The 22,997-nt window shown below is 43.8% G+C and overlaps 1 protein-coding gene across 1 annotated transcript in view; it reads right to left on the bottom strand.

Moving 5' to 3' along the window:
- Nucleotides 1–18,637, bottom strand: part of LOC110259331 (adhesion G protein-coupled receptor E2-like) — a 47,988-nt gene extending 29,351 nt beyond the window's left edge. The window contains exons 1-11 of the mRNA XM_021083633.1: nucleotides 18,507–18,637; nucleotides 13,731–13,784; nucleotides 12,709–12,768; nucleotides 12,100–12,174; nucleotides 11,504–11,578; nucleotides 8,621–8,776; nucleotides 5,068–5,223; nucleotides 3,732–3,878; nucleotides 3,598–3,644; nucleotides 3,405–3,482; nucleotides 2,816–2,993 (exon numbers count right to left, since the gene is read on the bottom strand). Of these exons, the coding sequence (XP_020939292.1) occupies nucleotides 2,816–2,993; nucleotides 3,405–3,482; nucleotides 3,598–3,644; nucleotides 3,732–3,878; nucleotides 5,068–5,194 (577 nt within the window). The 5' untranslated portion in view covers nucleotides 5,195–5,223; nucleotides 8,621–8,776; nucleotides 11,504–11,578; ... (2 more) ...; nucleotides 13,731–13,784; nucleotides 18,507–18,637. The remainder of the gene's footprint in view (nucleotides 1–2,815; nucleotides 2,994–3,404; nucleotides 3,483–3,597; nucleotides 3,645–3,731; nucleotides 3,879–5,067; nucleotides 5,224–8,620; nucleotides 8,777–11,503; nucleotides 11,579–12,099; nucleotides 12,175–12,708; nucleotides 12,769–13,730; nucleotides 13,785–18,506) is intronic.

Consider the following 22,997-nt stretch of genomic DNA (forward strand, 5'->3'; position numbering starts at 1 on the left):
CCTAAATAATTCTAAGAACCCACCATTACCCAGGAAACAAAGCCAGAGAAAGATATCACATAAAAAATATAGATAAATATCTCTTATGAATATACATGTAAAAATCTTTTTGTTTTTTTTTTGTTTGTTTGTTTGTCTTTCTGCCTTTTCTAGGGATGCTCCTGAAGCATATGGAGGTTCCCAGGCTGGGGGTCTAATCGGGGCTGTAGCCACCGGCCTATACCAGAGCCACAGCAATGCAGGATCTGAGCTGTGTCTGCGACCTACACCACAGCTCACAGCAATGCCAGATCCTTAACCCACTGAGCAAGGCCAGGGATCAAACCTGCAACCTGATGGTTCCTAGTCAGATACATTAACCACTGAGCCATGATGGGAACTACTAGATGTAAAAATCTTACACAATATATTAGGAACAATTTTACTCAAGGAGGTTCAAGACTTGTGCACAGAAAACTACATTCAATGCAATACTAACAATATCTCAGCAGCATTTTTTTGCAGAAATGTAAAAGTTTATCCTAAAATGCATATGATATTGTAAGAAGCACAAATATTCAAACAATATTGAAAATGAAAAACAAATTTGTAGTTTTTACCTTCCTGGTTTTAAAACTTAACTATAAACCTACAATATTCAAAACAGTATTGTATTGGCATAGATATATACATCAATAAAGCAGAACTGAGCATCCAGAAATACACCTGTTAATCTAGAATCAATTGATTTTCAAGAAGAGGTTCCAAGACCTTTCAATGGACCAAAGAATAGTCTCTTAAATCAGTCGTGCTGGGACATCTGGTTATCCACACAGGAAAAAAAAGAAGATGGATCCCTACCTCACACAATATACAAAAATTAGCTCCAAATGAGTGGAAGACCTACATTTAAAAGCTAAATGTAGAACACTTAGGAGAAAACATAGGGATAAATCTTCATGGTCTTTGATTTGGAAGTAGTTCTTATAAATGACTGAAAAAAATGCAGAAGCAACAAAAGAAACAATAGATAATATAGACAATCAAAATGTAAAATATTTTTCATGGAAGTGAAAAGACTATGAAGAAAATGAAAATTCAATCTTCAGAATGTGAGACTACATCTGCAAATCACATATCTCAAAAGATCTACCATTGGACTGTATAAAGAACTCCAACATCTCAACACCAAATGTCGAATAATTGAAAAACAGGCAAAGGACTTGAATAGACATTTTTCCAAAAAAGATAGACAAATATTCAACAGTGACATGAAAAGATGTTAAGCATCTTTATGCCCTAGGAAAATGCAGATAAACCATGATGAGCTGTCACCTGACACACACTAAAATGAGTATAATAAAAATACAACAAAATGAAAGTAACAAGTACTGCCAAGGGTGAGGAGATTGGAACTTTTGTGCATTGCTGTTGAGAATCTAAAATGGAGAAATAGACACTTTGGGAAAATAGCTTAGTGCCCTTCAAAAAGTTGAACATAGAATTAATGTATCACTCAGGGATTCCACTCCTAAGCATGTACCCCTCAAAAAACTGAAACAAGGTTTACAATTCTGTATTCCAATATTCATAATACACTATCTTCAATAGCCAAAAGGTGGCAACAACTCAAATTTCTATCAATGGATGGATGGATAAACAAAAAGTGGCATATCCATACACAATGGATTATTATTCAGCCATAAAAAGGAATGAAATACTGAGACACACTACAACATGAAACAATATCAAAAACATTATGCTGAGTGAAAGAAGCTAGACTATCAGGTCATATATTGTATGATTCTATTTATACAAAATATCCAGAATGAAAAAGCCATAGAGATAGAAAAGAGATAAATGGTTGCCAGAGGCTGAAAGAAAAAAATAAATGAGTGACTGCTTAGTGGGTGCCAACTCTACTTTTGGGATGATGAAAATACTTTGGAAATAGAGTCGAGGGTAGTACAACTCTGTGAATGTAGTAAATGACAGTGAATTGTATACTCTAGGTAAAAAGGTGGCTTTACATGAATTTTATCTCAATAAAACAAATCATATTTAAATATCAAATAATACTAAATTTATATGCTTCAAAATTGAATAATTTGTTTTCTTTTGAAGCTGCTTATGTTTTATCTTAATTCTTCACTGTAATTATTTCATCTGATAATTTTATAATGAAAATGTACATTATTTACAGTTTTTCATTTCTTTTCAATTATTTGCTTTTTTTAACTGATATAAAATTGACATAGAATATTGTAATAGTTTCAGGTATACAACACAATGATTCAATATTATTTTACACTACAAAATTATCCCCACAATAAGTCTAGTTACCATCTATCTCCATAGAGTATTTTTTCTTTCTTTCTTTTTCATTTTATGTTGGTACCTGTGGCACATGGAAGTTCCCAGGCAAGGGATCAATAGGAACTGCAGCTGCAGGACTACACCACAGCCATGTGACCTATGCCACAGCTTGCTGCAATGCCACATCCTTAACCTACTGAGCAAGGCCAGGGACTGAACCTGCATCCTCACTGAGAGAGCATCAGGTTCTTAACCTGTTGAGCCACAATAGGAACTCTTTTCTCCATAGAATATTGTTGACTATATTCCCTGTGCTATATATTATAGCCCCTTAACTTATTTATTTTATAACTGAGGGAAGTTTGCACCTCTTAATCCCCCTCACCTATTTTGCTCTTAACCTTTTATTTTATTTCATTCATGAGATGAACACTGAGATACAAGCATGGTCACTTGACTGTAATGGAACTAGAAAAGGAATGAGCAGAGGAGAAGCCTGGGGACAGTCCCAGGTACTTACTTGTGCCAGCAGATGAACTAAAAGTCATTGCCCCAATGGGCAGGGCCTTGCCCAGCCATCTCAGAGCTTTCTCCAGGCCCAGGAGCAGATTAGTGGCCACAAACTGCTTCTCTGATTGGGACAGGTTTTCCAGGTCCTGGGGCCCCTCCAGCAGATCACCAACCTCCTGTATGAGGTCCTGGGAAGGGGGGTGGCAAAGAGTCAGCAGCCTATGGGCCAGAGAGGCTGCATGAAGTTACCCACTCAGCCACAGAGAACAGATCCTAGAGACTGAGTGATATAAAGACAGTGCCCGATGGAATTTTCTGGGTGGTCTTTGCCTCTGGAATCCAGTCACTCAGAGGTCAACCCTGTTCACGAATGCCAAGTATGAGGTGAACCCAATATCCAGAAACAGCAAGAGGAAAGGTCATTGGTAGGTGCACAGTAATGTCTAACAGTGAGCACCAATTCATATCCACTCATTCCACCCAGCCTGGAAGAGGTGGGGCTTCAGAGCAGTGCACCATTGCTTTGGGGTGTCTCCTCCCAACCCAAAGCGTCCCCCATCTGTATGGGATGCCTCCACCTCCCTTGGCTCTGCCCTTACCTGGATAGTGCTCTGAACAGAGGCTGAACTGAAGTTCCCACGCAGATGCTGGAGTCTGTGAAAGAAGCAGGAGAGCCTCTGGGGAAAAGGAGATGAGGGAGTCAGAGAGGCTCGGATGCGGGTGGAAGAGTTTGGGAGAAATGGGTAGGCTGTTCCAAGAGATTTCCTGCCCCTGGGTCTGTGTGCCACTCACCTGGCTCTTGATTCCAGGGGGTGGCATCCAGGTGGGGAAGGAGACCTCTGTGGGGGACAGGACAGTGGTTCACTAGGTGTGGGAGTGTCTGTATTTGTTGTGGGTGGGGTCTGGGGTCAGGTCAGGACAGGTACCTTCACAGACGGTGGTATTTTGCTTATTCTGGAATCCAGGTTTGGGCACCCAGCCTTGGCGGCAGTGGCACACATATGAACCTACAGTGTTGGTGCAGATGGTGGAGTTGTGACAATGATGCTCCCCGGAGCTGCACTCGTCCTTATCTAGGAACACAAAGGTCGCTGCTGGGATAGAGGTTTGATAACTGTCTTGGGAAATTCCCAAAGTGGTGGGCACAGATTAAAAAAAAAAGTAAAACAAAGTAAAAGTAAATAAAACCAGTCCCCAACAGCTATCACTCTTTTGTGCTTTGTGATGTCAGATAACTTCCCATCAATTCTATGAGGGAAGCACCATTGTCAGCCCCTTTTTACAGATGGGTAAACTTGCACAGAAATAACTTGTGCAAGATCATACAGTTAACAAAGGGCTAAGCTACTTATATTTTTATCTATGAAATATAGGGGCTGTATTAAACCAACACATACAATCACAATATTATCACATCTCCTGTGTTAAAGGTGACTTCAGAATAAGTACCTTGGCCAGGGTCTCACACACACAGCAAAGCTAGGATTTAGGCCCTTGGCTCATGCAACCCCTCTCTGGGTCCCTAGAGAGGGATGGACCAGGACAGCTGTTCATTGAGCTCCCACCAAGGGGCACAGCTCCCAGGGATGCCCAACTTCAGAAGGTACATTAGGTCATAATGATTATAATTTTAAAAGCTGCAGTTCCCTGGTGGCGCAGTGCATTAAGTATTTGTCAGTGCTGTGGCCCAGGTGTAATACCTGGCCTGGGCACTTCCACATGATTCAGGCACAGCCAAAAAATAAAATAAAACAAAATAAATCGAACCCCGCCAACCATCACTCTTTTGTACTTTGTGATTTCAGATACTTTCCTGCAATTCGATGAGGAAAGCACCATTGTTAGACCCTTTTTACAGATGGGTCAACTGAGGCAAAAAGAGGTATATAACTTTTCAAAGATCACTAAAGGCAAATGTGAATTCATTTTTATCAGTGAAAGATAGGGACTCTAGCACACACACACACACACACACACACACACACACACAAGATCACAATGCTATCACATCTTATATGTTAACAGTGACTTCTGAATAAGTACCCTGGCCAGTGTCTCACCCATGCAGCAAAGCTAAGATTTGGGCCATTGGCTCCTGCACCCTCTCTCTGTGCAGGTGGCACAGTCAAAGGCACATCTGTCCCTACTCATACTTGGGTGTTACACCTGCAACAAAGACCCTGCCCCCTTGATTCTTCACGAATGATTCTGGTGACCCTGAACCTCTTGCTTGGAGACGTGGAAGATGCAGGGTCATTTTACCTTTACAAGTGTTCTCACTCTCATTCCTGAACATTGATGCCCCAGAAGCAAGCACATATCCTGGGATGCAGTTGCAGTGGTAGCCTCCTTCTGTGTTCTGGCAGTCTGCAAACTTTCCACAGGACATGGTCGAGGGTGGTCCACACTCATTGATATCTGGAACATAGCAAGGCAGTGGGTTACCTCTCAAAGGCATGAGTTCCTACAAAGTAGAGATCCCCATTTCTTTCCTGTCACCCCAAAACTGGTCCAGATGCATATTCCATGTCTGTGTGGAAAGCATTAGCCTCTCAGGCAACACTGCTGAGGCTGGGCTACAGCTGCAGCAAGCCATTCCTGAAGACTGTGCAATCAGCTCTGCTCTTCTTGGCCCTATGGCTGATACCCCAGGATTAGACGTGGCAAAGTGAGAGGTGGGTAAAGGCTTTGCATCCCCCTCCCCAATCCTGAAGGAACAAACTGAGGCATAGACTCCACACTCCTGGACACCCAGCTTCTCTCTCTCTATGAAGCCAGGTGTATTCATTTCTTATCTCTCCACCTATTTTTTCCCTTTCATTTTTTCTGTTCTTGATGACAGTTCTGGGGAAAAAGACAGAGGCCCCCAACCAATATCCATACCCCTACAGGAACTGGGCTGTACTCCACAATCTCTGCCCTTTACGGTTCCAATTAAGGAATTGCCTGGACTGGCAGGAAGTGGTGAAAATCCACATCTGAGCAAGACCTGCAAGGGGTGAGGGCTGAGTAGCTAGAGCAGCTATCAGGTGCTTCTGGGCAATGGGTCATAGGTATTTCTGTCATCTCAGCCCTTGGCCTCCCACTGGGGACGTAGATCTACAGCCCCTGCCAAGTGGGGCTCAGCCTCAATCTTCTCTCTCCAAGTAGTCTGGGACACCAGACTCCTGGGTTGATTTCCTCAGTAGAGTGTCAGGCCCAGAGCAGTGGTCCGAAATGGCAACCTATTTTGCCATCTGTGCAGATGAAAACATCTTTTTCGTAATTTTATTTATTTCTATTAAAGTATAGATTTTTACAGTGCTGTGCCAATTTCTGCTCTTCAGCAAAGTGACACAGCCATATATATATACATATATACACACATACATACACATTATTTTTCTCATATTCTCTTCCATCATGTTCTATCACAAGTACTTGGATATAGTTTCCTGTGCCTTACAATAATACCTCACTGTATATCCATTCTAAACATAATACTGTGCATCTCCTAACCCCAAACTCCAAGTCTACGCCACTCGATTCCCTCACCCACCCCTTGGATAGAAGCCTCTTCATTCAGCTGACTCTTCGGAGGCAGGGAGGAGGTGGACATCAGCCTGCCCTCCCCTGACACAGCATCCTCCTAGGCCCCAGTGCTCAGAGCTCCCTCAGAACCATGAACTGGAATCACTGCGGACGGTCAGAGTGGAGCCATGCATGGAGAAACAGAGGCCGAGGGGCTGAGAGGCGGGATCAGGGTCCCGCGAGGTGTCTTCTCCCGCAGGAATTTTGGCCAGGGGCGGGGCCAGCCAGGGACACTGGGCCTATCCCTGGAATTCTCCCTCGTCCCACATTTCTGGACAGTATCCCATGGCCCTCCTTGGCCAAGGGGTTCTGAGAGGGTTCCAGTGTGGTCAGCTCTCCCCCTAACAGTCACTGACAATGATGGAGAGGGTAGATATTGTTCTGGATCACAGGGCACTGAGCTCCGTGAGCATCGTGAATGTCAACCTCTCTTTTATTTTCCACAAAAAGAGGCCATGGGGGCGTCATCTTTGTTTCAAACATCCGGAAATGACCCTGTGCAGAGGCGTCTATGCCTTGGGGTTCAGAGAGCCTCAGGAGACCAGGTTGGTACTCAGGATGCTCTTCTGATGCCTCCAGAAAATGGGACAAGGAATCCAGAGAGCAGCCCAGTCTCCTCTCCAGCAGATACCATGTTCGGAACATGGGCAAACATGTCCTTGAATGTGATGAAGCCTGGAATGCTGAGCTAGGATTGCATAGACATTCCAGGTGAACTGGCCACAGAGCTAGGTCTTCAGGCAGCAAATTCTAGTCCAAACCATCAGACGGCTCTCTCCCTGTCACAAAACTCATGGTCCATTTGGGCCCTCCCCCACCTCCCTCTTGTTCACCCATGACTCTGAAGGGGCTCACACAGCGGATGGACGGCTCCCTGAGTCTAAGCACACTGAGTGGAACCCATGACCACCATGGGTGGTCGTGCAGGTTTCTCACTGCTCAAGGATGTCTAGCCAAAGAAATAAGCAGGGGACAAAAAGCAGCTCACTTTCCATTCCTCAAACACGGGGTACACAAGATGAGGGACCTTTTACCGACTCACAGGAAGGCTCTGCCTTCTGTCCTCGCCACATGGTTCAAGTGCAAGATCCACCCACAGAGGCCCCTGGGAACCAGCAGGGCCTCCCCACAGATGCAGGTCCACTCTAGCTTCCTTCCAGGATTCTGTGTTATCCTCCCTCCACAGGGAAGGAGGGAAGGGGCTGCAACTAGTTTGGGGGCTCTTCCTCTTCCTTCCTCTAGAAGGGTGGGCTTGCAGACCCTCCCGAGTCCTCCTGACACTGGGCTTGGCCTCTTCCTCACCTCTCACCTTCACGCTCCTCCCATCCCCATCCTCAGTATTCAGCTCTAACCACCTGTCTGGTCACTGCTGGCCTCACCTGCCACTACAGATGCCTAAACCCTGCCTGCTTCCCTTGGAAAGGAGACGAGACCTAGCGATGTGTGGAGAACAGGCTCCTCCCGGGCCCTTGGTGAGGCGTTGGACCAGGACAGCTGCTCTCTGAGCCCCACACATGGGGCACAGCCCCCGGGATGCACAACCTGGATAAGATACATTGGATCATTATGATTATAGTTTAAAATCCCAGAGTTCACTCTTGGCATAGTGGGTTAAGGTTCTGTCACCTAGGGTGTTAAGGTTGCTGCTATGCCCCTGGATTGATACCTGGCCTGGGAACTTCCACATGCAATGGGCACGGCTAAGGAAAACAAAAAAAAAAAACAAAAACAAAAACGTAAAACAATGTAAATAAAATAAAGACCCAACAGCCATCTCTGTTTTGAGCTTTGTGATCTCCCATATCTTTCCTGCAATTCTATGAGGCAAGTACCATTGTCAGCCCCTTTTTAGAGTTGACTCAGCTGAGGCTCAGAGAGGTGACATATCTTGTCCAAGACACACAGATAACAAAAGGCAAAGCTACTTTTGTTTTTATCTATGAAATATAGGGGCTCTAGAAAAACACACACAGTATCACTATATCATCACGTCGTGTAGGTTAACAGTGACTTCTGAATAAGTACCCTGGCCAGTGTCTCACCCACACAGCAAAGCTAGGATTTGGGCCAACTGCCCATGCAGCTTCTCTCTGTACAGGTGGGACAGGCACAGGCACATCTGTCCCCACACATACTTGGGCACCACACCTGTACCCAAGCCCCTGCCCCCTGGAGGCTTCAGGAATGATTCTAGTGACTCTGAACCTCATGCGTGGAGAGGTGGAAGATGCAGGGTCATTCTTACCTTGACATGTGTTCTCACTCTCATTCCTGAACGTTGGTTCCCCAGAAGCAAGCTCATATCCTGGGATGCAGGTGCAGTGGTAGCCCCCTTCCGTGTTCTGGCAGTCTGCATTGTTTCCACAGGACACGGTTGCAGGTGGTCCACACTCATTGATATCTGGAACACAGCAGGGCAATGTGTTACCTCCCAAAGGCATGAGTTCCTGCAAGGCAGAGATCCCCATTCCCTACCTGGCTCCCCAAAACTGGCCCTGATGCCTAATCTATGTCTGTGTGGAAAGCATTAGCCTCTCAGGCAACACTGCTGAGGCTGGGCTACAGCTGCAGCAAGCCATTCCTGAAGACTATGCAATCAGCTCTGCTCTTCTTGGCCCTGTGGTTGACATGGCAAAGGGAGAAGTGGGTAGAAGCTCTGCATCCCCCTCCCCAATCCTGAAAGAACAAACTGAGGCACAGGCTCCACACGCTTGCACACCCAGCTCCTCTCTTGCTAGGAAGCCAGGTGTATTCATTTCTTACCCCTCCACCTGTATATATTTTCCCTTTCACTTTTTTCTGTTCTTGATGTCAGTGCTGAGGGCTAAGGCTGAGGCCACCCAACCAATATTCATGTTCCCCAAAGCACTGGGCTCTACCCCACAATCTTTGCTTTTTCTTATTCCTTTAAGGTCTTACTTGGACTGTCATGAAATGGTGAAAATCCACATCTGAGCAAGGCCAGTGGTGGGTGAGGGCTGAGTAGCTGGAGCAGGGAGCAGATGCTCCTGGGCTCTGCATGGCAGGTGTCTCTGTCATCTCAGCCCTTGGCCCCCCACCTGGGACATAGGCCTATGGCCCCTGCCAAGTGGGGCTCAGCCTCGATATTCTGACCCCAAGTAGTCTGAGTCACCATTAATCCTAGGTTCATCTCCTCTGTAGAGGGTCAGGTCAGGGCAGTGGTCCCCAGTGACAACCTCTCTTGTGCTCTGGTCCAGATGCAAAGCCCGATTTATTGATTGATTAATGTATTTATCAATTACAGCATTGTGTCAATTTCTGCTGTACAGCGGTGACCCCGTCAAATATTTTTTCACATACTGTCTTAAATCATGTTCTGTCAAAAGGATTGGATACACTTCCCTGGGCTGTACAATAGGACCTCAGTGTTTATCCATTTGAACTGTAGTAGTTTGCATCTACTAACCCCAAACTCCAAGTCCATCCCAATCCCTCTCCACCTCCTTTGATGGAACCGTCTCAGTTCACCTGAATTTTCAGGGAGGAGGTCGCCTTCAGTCTACCCACCCCTGACACAACGTCCTCCCAAGCACCAGTCAACAGAGCTGCCTCAGACCCATGAACTGAAATTACTGGGGAGGGTCAGGCTGGTGCACTGCATGGGGAAAACTGATGGAAATCTGAGCAGCTGAGAAGTGGGGTCAGGGTGCCAGGAGGCATCTTCTCCAGGTGGATTTTTGACCAGGGGCAAGGCTTGCAAGGGACAAGGGGCCTGCCATTGAATTCTCCCTCCTCACACATTTCTGAAGAGTATTCCAGGGTTCTCCAAGACCCAGGGATTCTGAGAGTGCTCCAGTGTGGGCAGCTCTCACCCCAGCAGTCACTGACAATGACAGAGAGGATATGTACTGTTCTGGAACACACAGTGTTGTGAGCTCATTGAGTACCCCTCTCTTTTGCTTCACACAAATCAGAGGCCAAGTGCAGGTGGGGGGAACGTGCCACACATCCAGAAATGACCCTCTGCAGAGCGATCTGAGCATGGGGTTCAGAGAGGGTCAGGAGTCTGGGAAGATACCCAGGACTGTCCTCAAATGACCAGAGAAGGTCGGATAAGGAACCCAGGGAGCAGGCTGGGTCTCATGCCCATAGCAGACTCCACATCTAGGACATGGGTGAACACATCCTTTGATGCAAGGGAGCCTGGAATGCAGAGATGGGATCCACGGACAATCCAGCTGAACCCGTCCCAGGGCTAGGGCTTCAGGCAGCAGGACCTGGTTCTAAAGAGCAGACTACTCTCTCCCTGTCACACAGCTCATGGTCCATTTGGTTAAGATCACCCACAACCCTCTTGTTCATCCATTACTCTGCTGGAGCTCACAACAGTGGATGGACAGCACTCCCAGTCCAAGCACACTAAGTAGAATCCATGACCTACATGGGCAGCTGTGCAGGTTGCTCACTGCATGAGGATGTCCGGCCAAAGAAACAAGTGGGGGATGAACAGTAGCTCACTGTCCATTCCTCAAACACAGGGTTCAGAAGATTAAGGACCTTTTTCCAACTCACATGAAGGCTCTCTCTTCTTCCTGGGCCATGTGCTTTGAGTACCATATCCACCCAAAGAGGCCCCTGTGGACCTGCAGTGCCTCCACACAGATGCAGGTCCCCTTGGCCTCCCATCAGGAGGCTCTGCTATCCTTCCTCCACAGGGTAGGAAATAAGGGGCTGAGACTAGGTTTGGGGCTCTTTCTCTGCACTAAGGCGGTGGGTGGACCCTCCTCAGAGTCCTCCTATCACTGGGCTCAGTCTCCTCCTCACCTCTTACCTTCACTCTCCTCCCATCCCCATCCTCAGCATTCAGTTCTAACCCCTTCTCTGGATGATCTGTGTCTCCCATCTGGTCACTACTGGCCCCATCTGCCCCTGCAGTTGCCTAAAGCCTGCCTGCTCCCCTTGGAAAGGAAGCAAAATCTAGTGATGTGTGGAGGCAAAGCTCTTCCTGTGTCCCTGGTGAGGGAATGGAACAGGACTGCTCCTGATCCCCCACTCTGAGGCACAGCTCCTGCGGATGCCCAATGTGGAGAGGATACATTAGATCATCATGGTAATAGTTTAAAATCCCAGAGTTCACTCTTGGCATAGTGGGTTAGGTCTCTGTCACCTGTTGCGGTTAAGATCGTTGTTGTGCTGTAGGTTTCATTACTGGTCAGGGTACCACTCTATGTAGTGGGAACAACTGAAAAAAAAATTAAGACAAAGTAAATTAATTAAAAACTCAACAGCCATCACTGTTTTGTGTTTTGTGATCTCAGATACCTTCCCAGCAATTTTTGAGGCAAGCACCATTTTCAGCCCCCTTTTACAGATGGGTAAACTCAGTCACAAAGAAGTGACATAACTTCTCCAAGATCACACAGTGAACAAAAGGCAAAGCTGCTTTTATTTTTATATATGAAATAAAGGGACTCTGTTAAACACAGACAGAAGATCACAATATTCTCACATCTCCTATATTAAATATCACTTCTGAATAAATAACCTGACCAGTGTCTCACACACAGAGAAAAGCTAGGATTTAGGCCCTTGGCTCATGCACCCCTCCTCTGGGTCCCTGGTAGGGACTGCTGCTCTCTGAGCCCCCACCCTGGGGCACAGCTCCCGGAGATGCCCAATGTGGAGAAGACACATTAGATCATCATGGTAATAGTTTAAAATCCCAGAGTTCACTCTTGGCATAGTGGGTTAGGTCTCTGTCACCTGTTGTGGTTAAGATCGTTGTTGTGCTGTAGGTTTCATTACTGGTCAGGGTACCACTCCATGTAGTGGGAACAACTAAAAAAAATTAAGACAAAGTAAATTAATTAAAAACTCAACAGCCATCACTGTTTTGTGTTTTGTGATCTCAGATACCTTCCCAGCAATTTTTGAGGCAAGCACCATTTTCAGCCCCCTTTTACAGATGGGTAAACTCAGTCACAAAGAAGTGACATAACTTCTCCAAGATCACACAGTGAACAAAAGGCAAAGCTGCTTTTATTTTTATATATGAAATAAAGGGACTCTGTTAAACACAGACAGAAGATCACAATATTCTCACATCTCCTATATTAAATATCACTTCTGAATAAATAACCTGACCAGTGTCTCATACACAGAGAAAAGCTAGGATTTAGGCCCTTGGCTCATGCACCCCTCCTCTGGGTCCCTGATAGGGGATGGACCAGGACTGCTGCTCACTGAGCCCACAGCCTGGGGCACAGTCCCCACCCAGAGATGCCCAACCTGGAGAAGTTGCGTTAGATCATAATGATTGTAGTTTAATACCCCAGAGTTCACTGGTGGAACATTGGGTTAAGGATCTGTCACCTGTTGTGGGTAAGGTTCCCTTTGTGGTGTAGGTTTGAGAAGTGACCAGGGTAGAAGTCCCTAAAAAAAAAAAGTAAAAAAGTCACCTCCCAAAGACATGAGTTCCTTCAACGCAGAGATCCCCATTCCCTACCTGACTCCCCAGCACTGGTCCTGATGCATATTCCATGATTTCTTGGAATGAATTACACTCTCAGGTAATATTGCTGAAGCTGGGCTACAGCTGCAGCAAGCCATTCCTGAAGATTGTGCAATCAGCTCTGCTCTTCTTGGCCCTGTGGCTCACACCCCAGGTTTAGATGTGGCAAAGCGAGAGGTAGGTAAAAGCTCTGCATCCCCCTTCCTAGTCCTGAAAGAACAAGCTGAGGCATAGACTCCACACTCCTGGACACCTAGCTACTCCCTCTCTAGGAAGCCAGGTTTATTCATTTATTTTCTCTCCACCTGCATACCTTTTCCCATTCACTTTTTTTTCTGTTCTTGAGGACAAAGGCTGAGGCCCCCAACCAACACCCATATCCCCCACTGGCACTGGGCTTTACTCTACAATCTCTGCTTGTCCATCTACCACCCCTAGGTCACTCTACCTTCACAACTATCTAAGGGGCTGGTGATTATCTCCCCAGACAAAGAAGTGAATCCTGGAGAGCAGTGGCAGGCAGTGCTATTTATACATGTGTATCCTGGAGGGCACCATAGAGCACAGGTTGTAGCAATATCTGTAAGGATGGATACCATGTTCAGAAGGCTCAAGAAATAAAGGAAAACAGTTTACAGTTGTGTGTGCCAGAGCAGAGGAGGGAAGGGTGGGATGAGGAGAGTTTATTGCCATCAAAACAGGAAGCACTCAAAACATTCTGGGCATTTGGGGAAGAAGAAACCACTTCTCTATTCCCAGAGAACTATTTCTGAACCTCACTTGCAAAATAAGCCTCCATTTCCCCCATTTTTAATGAGAGGTCCTGGACTCTGGCATGCACTCCCCATCTTCCCCACTGATGGAGCTGGCTGGGAAGACTCACCTGTAGTGCTCTGGGTTGCAGGTCCACATGGAAACATCAGCAGCACCAAGAATCCTGGGCAGAAAAACAGAGACAACAAGGATAGGAAATTGGAACTCCCACTTCAAACCTTTTCCTCATGGCTGTAGCCTCCTGAGTAGGGAGGCTCTGGCCCTGTAGCCCATCACTTTCCTGTAGCAGCCCCATTTGTACAGAATCTGGGACTCAGATTTTCTCCTCCATCTCGCAAGTGTCCCCAAGGAATCAGTAAATGACAGGCACAGCCCTTGTGGAACCTCGGTTGCTACATGTAAGGGGACAGAATGTATACAGATAGCTGATGACTGGGACACATCTTAGAAACCCCAACTTCTTCCAAAAGAGGGATTACATCTGCAGGAGAAAATCCTCAGATTGGTGTGCCTTTTCCCGTACCCAGGTTCTTTGTTCTCTGGCAATGGCAGAAATCTGCTTTGAGGTTTTCTCTCCAGGATCACTCTTCCTATTTAAGGTAACATATAAGAAGAGCATGGGTATTGGAGTCAGACAGCCCGAAATCTGAGCCCTAGCTTACAGTATCTGCAGGACAGCGATCCATGGAATTGAGGGACAAGGAGTTGAGGACAGTTGAGTTTTAGAACTAAGGCACCTGTGGGTAGAGCCAACACCTCCTGGTTGAGTGGCCTCTCCAGGCTTAGCACCCATGGCTTCTATGGTTCTTTACAAATGAGCTTATGGCTCTGCTATAGTGCATAGAGGGCACAATTTTCCCCTTGATTTGCAGTGCTGCCCTAAGAAAGGAGTTACTGACAGTAGTAGGCTTTGGGGTATGAAACTGCTGTGGGTGTAAGGGGTGAAATCTACACCACAGGCAATGACCAGTCTCCCCTATCAAGGTCTGTCATCCCAGTCAAGTGACCCCTATGAAAATCTTCTCAGATCTGTGTGCCTTTACATGATCTTTCTTGGGTAATAGAGAAAAAAAAAAAAAAAAAAGAAGTCCTCTTTTGGACTTCCACTATTTCACCATTGCGTAAGGTGACAGAGGACCCTGGTGGACAATTTAGAACTTGATATGCTTAAGTATGCATTCAAACTTCCACCTGGTTGCCACACATCTTTGGGAACATCACTTATCCTTTGAATCACAATTTCTCCAGTGTAAAATGAGTACAGTGGTCGTGATAGTAGGATGAGATTTATTTTAGTCATAGATGAGTGAGAACTAATAGGGACTTAGCACAGTACCTGGCAAAGAGTGAACAGTCAACACATGTATGCTAAAGAGAAAGAAGAAGTAAGAGAAGAAAATGAAGTGAATGGATAAAGACGTGGTACATATATACAATGGAATATTACTGAGCCATAAAAAAGAATGAAATAATACCATTTGCAGCAACATGGATGGACCTAGAGGTTCTCATAATAAGCAAAGTCAGAAAGAGAAAGACAAACATGATATCACTTGTATGTGGAATCTAAAATATGACACAATTGAACATATCTACAAACAGAAACAGACTCAGACATAGAGAACAGACTTGTGCTTGCCAAGGGGGAGAGGCTGTGGGGAAGGAAAGAGTGGAGGTTTGGGGTTAGAAGATGCAAACTATTACGTATGGAATAGATAAGCAACAAACTATTATATATAGGATGAATAGTATAGGGAACTATATATAATATCCATAATGGAAAATGGATATTTCCACACACACATACACACACGTATGTATAACTGAGTCATTTTGCAGAAGAAATTAAAAAAAGAAATTAAAGCTACATTGTAAATCAACTATACTTCAATAATTTTTTTGAAAAAGTAGAAGAGGAGTTTCCATCGTGGTGCAGCAGAAACGAATCTGACTAGGAACCATGAGGTTGTGGGTTCCATCGCTGGCCTTGCTCAGTGGGTTAAGGATCTGATGTTGCCATGAGCTATGGCATAGGTCGCAGACACAGCTCAGATCTGGCATTGCTGTAGCTGTGGCCTAGGCCAGCAGCTGTAGCTCTGATTAGATCCCTGGCCTGGGAACCTCCACATGCCCTGGGTGTGTCCCCAAGATGCACAAAAAAAAAAAGTAGAATAAAATGAGCAGAGATTCTCTCCTGTTTATGTATTACAGACCTATTACCTAAGAAATACTTGTATCTGGATCAGACTCCAGGCTCAGGCAGAATTACATGCTCACCTTGGTTCTCTCAAGGTCAGAGTCACAGACTTCCACTCTTCACTCTTTGCCCATGAAATGTTCCTTTTCTCTTGGGGTTCTGGTAAAGAGAACCAGGCTCCAGGGCCAGATCACCTCAGTCCAAACCCATCATGGATCTGCCCCTTAGGAAATTTGTTTAGGCCTTCCATGCCTCAGATGCCCCACCAACTATGTCCCTTCCATTCTCTTAAGAGTGGCATCCAAAGCAGAATCAAATGGGTGACATTACAGCATAACATCCCATATATATGAATAAAATAATTCAGTCTTCTGAGACTATTATAGACATGCACACCTAAAAGTGTAAATATATTGAAGAAACAAATTTTGCTCTCCATTTCTTTCCCTTTTTGGGGATGGGGGTGCGTGACTGCAGCATGCAGAAGTTCCCAGGCTAGGACTGAAACCCATCTCATAGCAGTGATGCTGTGCGCAATGACAATGCCAGACCCTTAACCTGCTGTGCCTCAAAGGAACTCCTGTTCTTCATGTTTTTAACTGCTCACAGCATTTTGTAACTTAGACCCTCCAAAATGTGCCCAGCTTTAAAAAAGAAAGCATCTTCCACAAATACATGATAAGAAATCTGGGTATTTTTATAAAACCAGGAAATAAATTACAACCAATGAGGATAACATATTAGAAACACCTAACCAAATATGTAATATACATACATATATATATATATATATATATATATATATATACTTTAAAAATTTAAATAAAATTTTATTATAGTAAAAAAAGAAACACCTAACCTACCAGGTAATGGGTATTATTCTGAACACTGAAAGAAATAAAGACTAATTGGAATTAAGCTAACCTAACTGATACTAGTTTCTACTAATTCACTGTTATTGGATTCAAATCATTCCACGACCCACACAAAGCCTAAGACTAAAGGACAATGTTTTTCTTAGCATATCAGAGTTTATAGAGAGTTTGGGCTATGACGTCATCTAAAAAAGTGTATAAGTGGTGAGGTGGTTAATTGTATGTGTCAATTTTGCTCAGCCATAGTACCCAGCTATTTGGTCAAACACTATTCTAGATGTTGCTGTGAAGGTGTTTTAGATGAGTTAACATAAAAATCAGTACATTTAAATAAAGTATATTACCCTCCATAATATGGTGGGCCTCATCAAATCACTTGAAGACCTTAGAAGAAAAAAACGACCTCCAAGGAAGAGAAAATTCTAAAAGATGCATTCGTCCTATGTTCATTGCACCACTATTCACCATAGCCAAGACATGGAAGGAACCTAAATGTCCATTGACAGGTGAATTGATTAAGAAGATGTGGTGCATATATACAATGGAATACTACTCAGCCATAAATAAGAACAAAATACTGCCATTTGCAGCAACATGGATGCAAATAAAGATTCTCATACTAAGTGAAATAAGTCAGAAAGAGAAAAATATATACTGTATGATATCACTTATATGTGGAATCTAATATATGCCACAAATGGACCTATCTACAGAAAAGAAACAGACCCATGGACATGGAGAACAGGATTGTGGTTGCCAAGGAAAGGGGGAGGGAGTGGGATGTACTGGAGTTTGGAGTTAGTATCGCTTTTGGAGTGGATAAGCAATGAGATCCTTCTGTATAGCACAGTGAACTATATCTTATCACTTGTGATGGAACATGATGGAGGATAATGTGAGAAAAAGGGTGTGTATGTGTGTGTGTATATATATATGTATATATATATATATGTGTGTGTGTGTGTGTATATATATATATAACATATATATATATAACCGGGTCATTTTGCTATACATCAGAAATTGACAGAATAATGAAAATCAAGTATAATAAAAAATTTAAAACTAATAAATAAACAAGAAAATCCTGCTTCCCGACAGCCTTCAGACTTGAGATACAATATCAAGTTGTACCTGGGTTTCCAGCCTTCCTGCCTGTCCTACAGATCTTTGAACTTTCTATTTTTTTTTTTTTGTCTTTTTGTTGTTGTTGTTGTTGTTGCTATTTCTTGGGCTGCTCCCTCGGCATATGGAAGTTCCCAGGCTAGGGGTCCAATCGGAGCTGTAGCCACCGGCCTACGCCAGAGGCACGGCAACGCGGGATCCGAGCCGCGTCTGCAACCTACACCACAGCTCACGGCAACGCCAGATCGTTAACCCACGGAGCAAGGGCAGGGACCGAACCTGCAACCTCATGGTTCCTAGTGGATTCGTTAACCACTGCGCCACGACGGGAACTCCTCTTTGAACTTTCTAATCTCCACATTCTCATGAACTGGTTCCTTAAATTATCCCTTTCTCTCCCACTATATATACATCCTACTGGTTATGTTTCTCTGGAGAACTTGGTCTAATACAGGTGGTAAAATGAGAAAACTTTGTTAAAGCCCCCAACTTTCTACTTTGAGTACTTAATATAATTGCATTAATGTCCTTCTAAAAATTCCTTCCCTGCTCTCCTTTCAGAGATAGTGGGTAGCTGTAAGAAAAGCAAAAGTCAGAAGTAAAGCAAAGAACAGAGAAAATGATCAAAATGGATAAATAGTCCCAGTGAGTTTTAGTCATTCATCCCTTTTGTTATAATTCTACCCACCTGGAAGCAACCTTAGATATCTGTTTCTCATGGTGCAGAGACCAGCAAGCTCAGCTATGGAGGATGCCTTCTCTTGGTCTGTGTGTGTTAAAAGGATTTCTAGTCTTCGGCAAGACTTGTGTTTTATATGAGCAGACAGGAAATCATGGGCCTGGATGCTTTCTTCCCCCTCTTCTGCTGGATGTTTTCTTCTCTGAAACTTCTAATTTACATAGCATTACTTGTGTTTTTACTGCAAGCCTCCAAGAGGGTGGTTTTTGTGTCTTTTTGATATAGGAAGATTCCCCCCTACATCAAACATGAAGAATCATTCCACTGATATTTTTGCCCTTATGAGGATCTTGGTTCAGAGTGAACAGGCTTCTCTAATCACTACCTATTAACAGACTTTTTAATTTTTCACTTTGAAATCAATGTAGATTAAGAGGAAATTGCAAAACAATACACAGAGGTCATTTTCCCACAAAGATTATCATTGTATGCAATGATAGTCCAACTTCTAAATTGAGAAACTGGCATTGGCACAATGTGTGTGTATGATTCCATGTCATTTTATCACATGTATCAATTCATGTATAACAATCACTGAAATGGAGATAGCATAAATATCCCATCATCACAAAGATCTCCCTCAGGTGAGTGTCTCAGGTTCCTAGCCAAAATCATCACTATCAATAGTCTGTTTCCAACAGAACACCCACCAATGAGCATGTGAGTGAGCTTGGAAGTGAAGCCTTCTCCAGTCAAGCCTTTAGATGAGACCACAGCTTCAGCCAACAGCTTGACTGAAGCTTTGTGAGAGATGCTGAGCAGAGGACCCATACCCCAACACGGAAAAAGCTATACAATAAATATATGGGTTTTTTGTCTTTTTTTTTTTAGGGCCACACCTGTGGCATATGGAGGTTCACAGAATAGAGGTAGAATCAGAGTTGGGCAACGCTTGATCCTTAACCCACTGAGTAAGGCCAGTGATTGAACCAGTGTACTCATGGAGGCTAGTCAGATTCGTTTCCACTGAGCCATGATAGGAACTCCTAAATATTTGTTTTTTTAACCCAAGTACATCAACAGATGATTGATGTTATATACGTTTTATACATAATATATAATACATGCATAAAATATGTATGTACATACAATGGAATGGTAGCCAAGAAAAAGAATGAAATATTACTATTTGCAGCAATATGGATGGACCTAGAGATTATCATATTAAGTGAAGTAAGTCAGACAGAGAAAAACAAATATTATGTGATTTCACATATTTTGGGGGTCTAAAAAACAATAAAAATGGACTTATATACAAAACAGAAACAGATTCACAATGTTCTTATGGTTACCAAAGGAGAAAGGGAGGAAGGGGTAAATTAGGATTATGGTATTAGCAAATACAAATTGTTATACATAAAATACATAAGCAACAAGGATTTACTGTATAGCAGAGGGAACTATATTCAATACCTTATAATAACCTATGATGGAAAATAATCTGAAATATATATATATGTGAATCACTTTGAATCACTGTTCTGTACACCTTAAACTAACACAATACTGTAAATCAACTATACTTCAATTAAAATCAAATAATACATTAATAATTAATAATAATTAGTATGTGTTGTTTTATCCTGTTAGGTGTGTAGGGGTGATTTTTAAGGCAGCCACTGGTAGCTAATACATGCCATAACAGAATTCTCCTTGATGAGGCTCTAAACTACCCTGTCAGCCTTATCTTCCCCTCTCCATCAGACCTTGCTCCTCTCACAACCGGATGTTGGAAAGCCAGGACTTATCTCACACTGTTCCTGTCTCAATGTGGCCCCAACACCAGCTAAGACATGATCATTTCTATATATTGTAAAACACAGGGAATATAACCAATATTTAAAATAACTGTAAACAGACAGTAACTTTTTAAAATTGTATATATACATATATATGTGTGTATATATATTTTTTTTTCAAAAAAACTGATGAGTATAGAGGTGCCCAGGAGCATGGCTGCAGTGAGGTATCTGACTCCATTTCCTTGACAAATCTCAATTTTTGGAGCTCATAACTCAACTGTAGAAACATATTTTGACACAGAGTACAGACATGGTTGCCAACGGGAAGGGGGAGTGGGTGAGAGATAGAGTGGGAGTTTGGGGTTAACAGATGCAAACTATTATATGTAGAATATATAAACGATAAGCACAGGGAACTCTATTCAATATCCTGTGATAAGCCATAATGGAAAAGAATATAAGAAAGCCATAATGGGAAAGACTATATAAATCACTTTGCTATAGAGCAGAAGTTAATATATTGTAAATCAACTATACTTCAATTTTTTAAGTAACTTAAAAAACAAACAACACCATAAAAAAGGAATTCCTGCTGAGGTTCAGTGGGTTAAGGATACAACTGTGTCACCTTGGGTCACTGTAGGGGTGTAGGTTAGATCCCCAGCCAAGTGCACTGTATTAAAGGATCTGACATTGCTGCAGCTGCAGGGCAGGTTGCAGCTGCAACTTGGATTCAATCACTTGCCTGGGAACTTCCATATGCCTTGGGTGCAGCAACTAAAATAAAACCAGCAAAAACAATCCAAATAGGAATCATGAGGTTGTGGGTTCGATCCCTGGGCCTCACCTAGTGTGTTAAGGATCTGGCATTGCCATGATCTGTGGTGTAGGGCAAAGACAAGGCTCAGATCCTACCTTGCTGTGGCTGTGGTGTAGGCCGGCAGTTGTAGCTCCAAGTGGACCCCTACCCTGGGAACCTCCATATGCTACAGGTGTGGACTTAAAAAGCAAAATCAATCAATCAATCCATCCATCCATCCATCAATAAAAATTAAAAAAAAAAAAAAAAAAAACCCAATGCAGTTCCCTGGTAGCAAAACAGGTTAAGGATTGAACATTGTCAACACTGGCTCAGGTCATGGCTGGGATACAAGTTCAATCCCTGGACTGAGAACTTCCATATGGTGCAGGTGCAGCCAAAACAAACAAACAAAAAGTAATATGCTTTGCATTTAACAACAACAACAACAACAAAGCCAAGCCTAAAAATTGGCTCTTTGATAAAGGAGGAAAAAATAAAAAACACACAAAACAAAATTTGGCAAAGCTGAAAGCCCACTTTTGTCAGTCCTCCTCAGATTCAGCTGCCAGTGCAAGGGCCCCGAGGTTACCCACTGGGGGTGAGTGCCAGTTGGATACAGTAAGGGGAAAGGAACAAGTAGAATGACAGTGTGATAACTCAAACTGTGGGTCCCCTTAACTTTAGATCACCCATGTAGTGGGTTGAAGTGTGTGTTAGTCAGCTAGGACTGTCATAACAAAATAGCAAAGACTGAGTGGCTTAAACAACAGAAATTAATTTTCTCACAGTTCTAGAGGCTAGATGTCTAAGATTAAAGTGACAGCAGGGTTAGTTTCTGGTAAGAGCACACTCCTTGGCTTGCAAATGGCCACCTTCCTGGCATGTTTTCATATGGTCTTTCCTCCGGGAATAGGCAGTCCTAATGTCTCTTTCTCTTCTTATAAGTACACCAATCCTAGTAAATTAGGACCCCGCCCTTATCACCTCATTTAACTGTCTCTTTAAAGGCTCAATCTCCAAATACTTCTTACTGGGGGCTAGGGCTTCACCATATACAGATAGAGGGGGATACAGTTCAGTCCATAAAAATAGTATCCTTTGAAAAGTTCATGTCTACTCCAAATCTCAGAATGATGCCTTATTTGAAAATAGGGAACTGGGAGTTCCCATCGTGGTTCAGAAGAAAAAATATCTGATTAGCATCCATGAGGATGCAGGTTCAATCCCTGGCCTTGCTCAGTGATTTAAGGATCCAGTATTGCTGTGAGCTGTAGTGTAGGTCACAGATGTGGCTCAGATCTGGCATTGCTGTGGCTGTGGCATAGACCAGCAGCTACAGCTCCTATTCAACCTCTAGCCTGGGAACTTTCATATGCCCTGGGTGTGGCCCCAACAAGACAAAAATGAAAATAGGGAACTGGAGTTCCCATTGTGGTTCAGCAATAATGAACCCAACTAGTATCCCATGAGAATGCAGGTTGGATCCCTGGCCTCCCTCACTGGGTGAAGGTTCTGGCTTTGCCATGAGCTGTAGTGCATGTTGTAGATGTGGCTCAGATCTGGTGTTGTGGCTGTGGCATAGGCCAGCAGCTACAGCTCCAATTCAACCTCTGTCTTCAGAACGTCCATATGCCCTGGGTGTGGCCCTAATAAGACAAAAAAAAATGAAAATGAAAATATGGAACTAGAATTGCCATTGCAGCTCAGTGGTAATGAACCCAACTAGTATCCATGAGGATGTGGGTTGGATCCCTGGCGTTGCTCAGTAAGTTAAGGATCCCACATGGCTGTGGCTGTAGTGTAGGCTGGCAGCTGCAGCTCTGAGAACGTCCATATGCCCTGGGTGGCCCTAAAAAGGCAAAAAAGTGAAAATGAAAATAGAGAGCTGGAGTTCCC

This window comes from Sus scrofa, chromosome 2 (assembly GCF_000003025.6).
Source record: "Sus scrofa isolate TJ Tabasco breed Duroc chromosome 2, Sscrofa11.1, whole genome shotgun sequence".
Lineage (NCBI taxonomy): Eukaryota > Metazoa > Chordata > Mammalia > Artiodactyla > Suidae > Sus > Sus scrofa.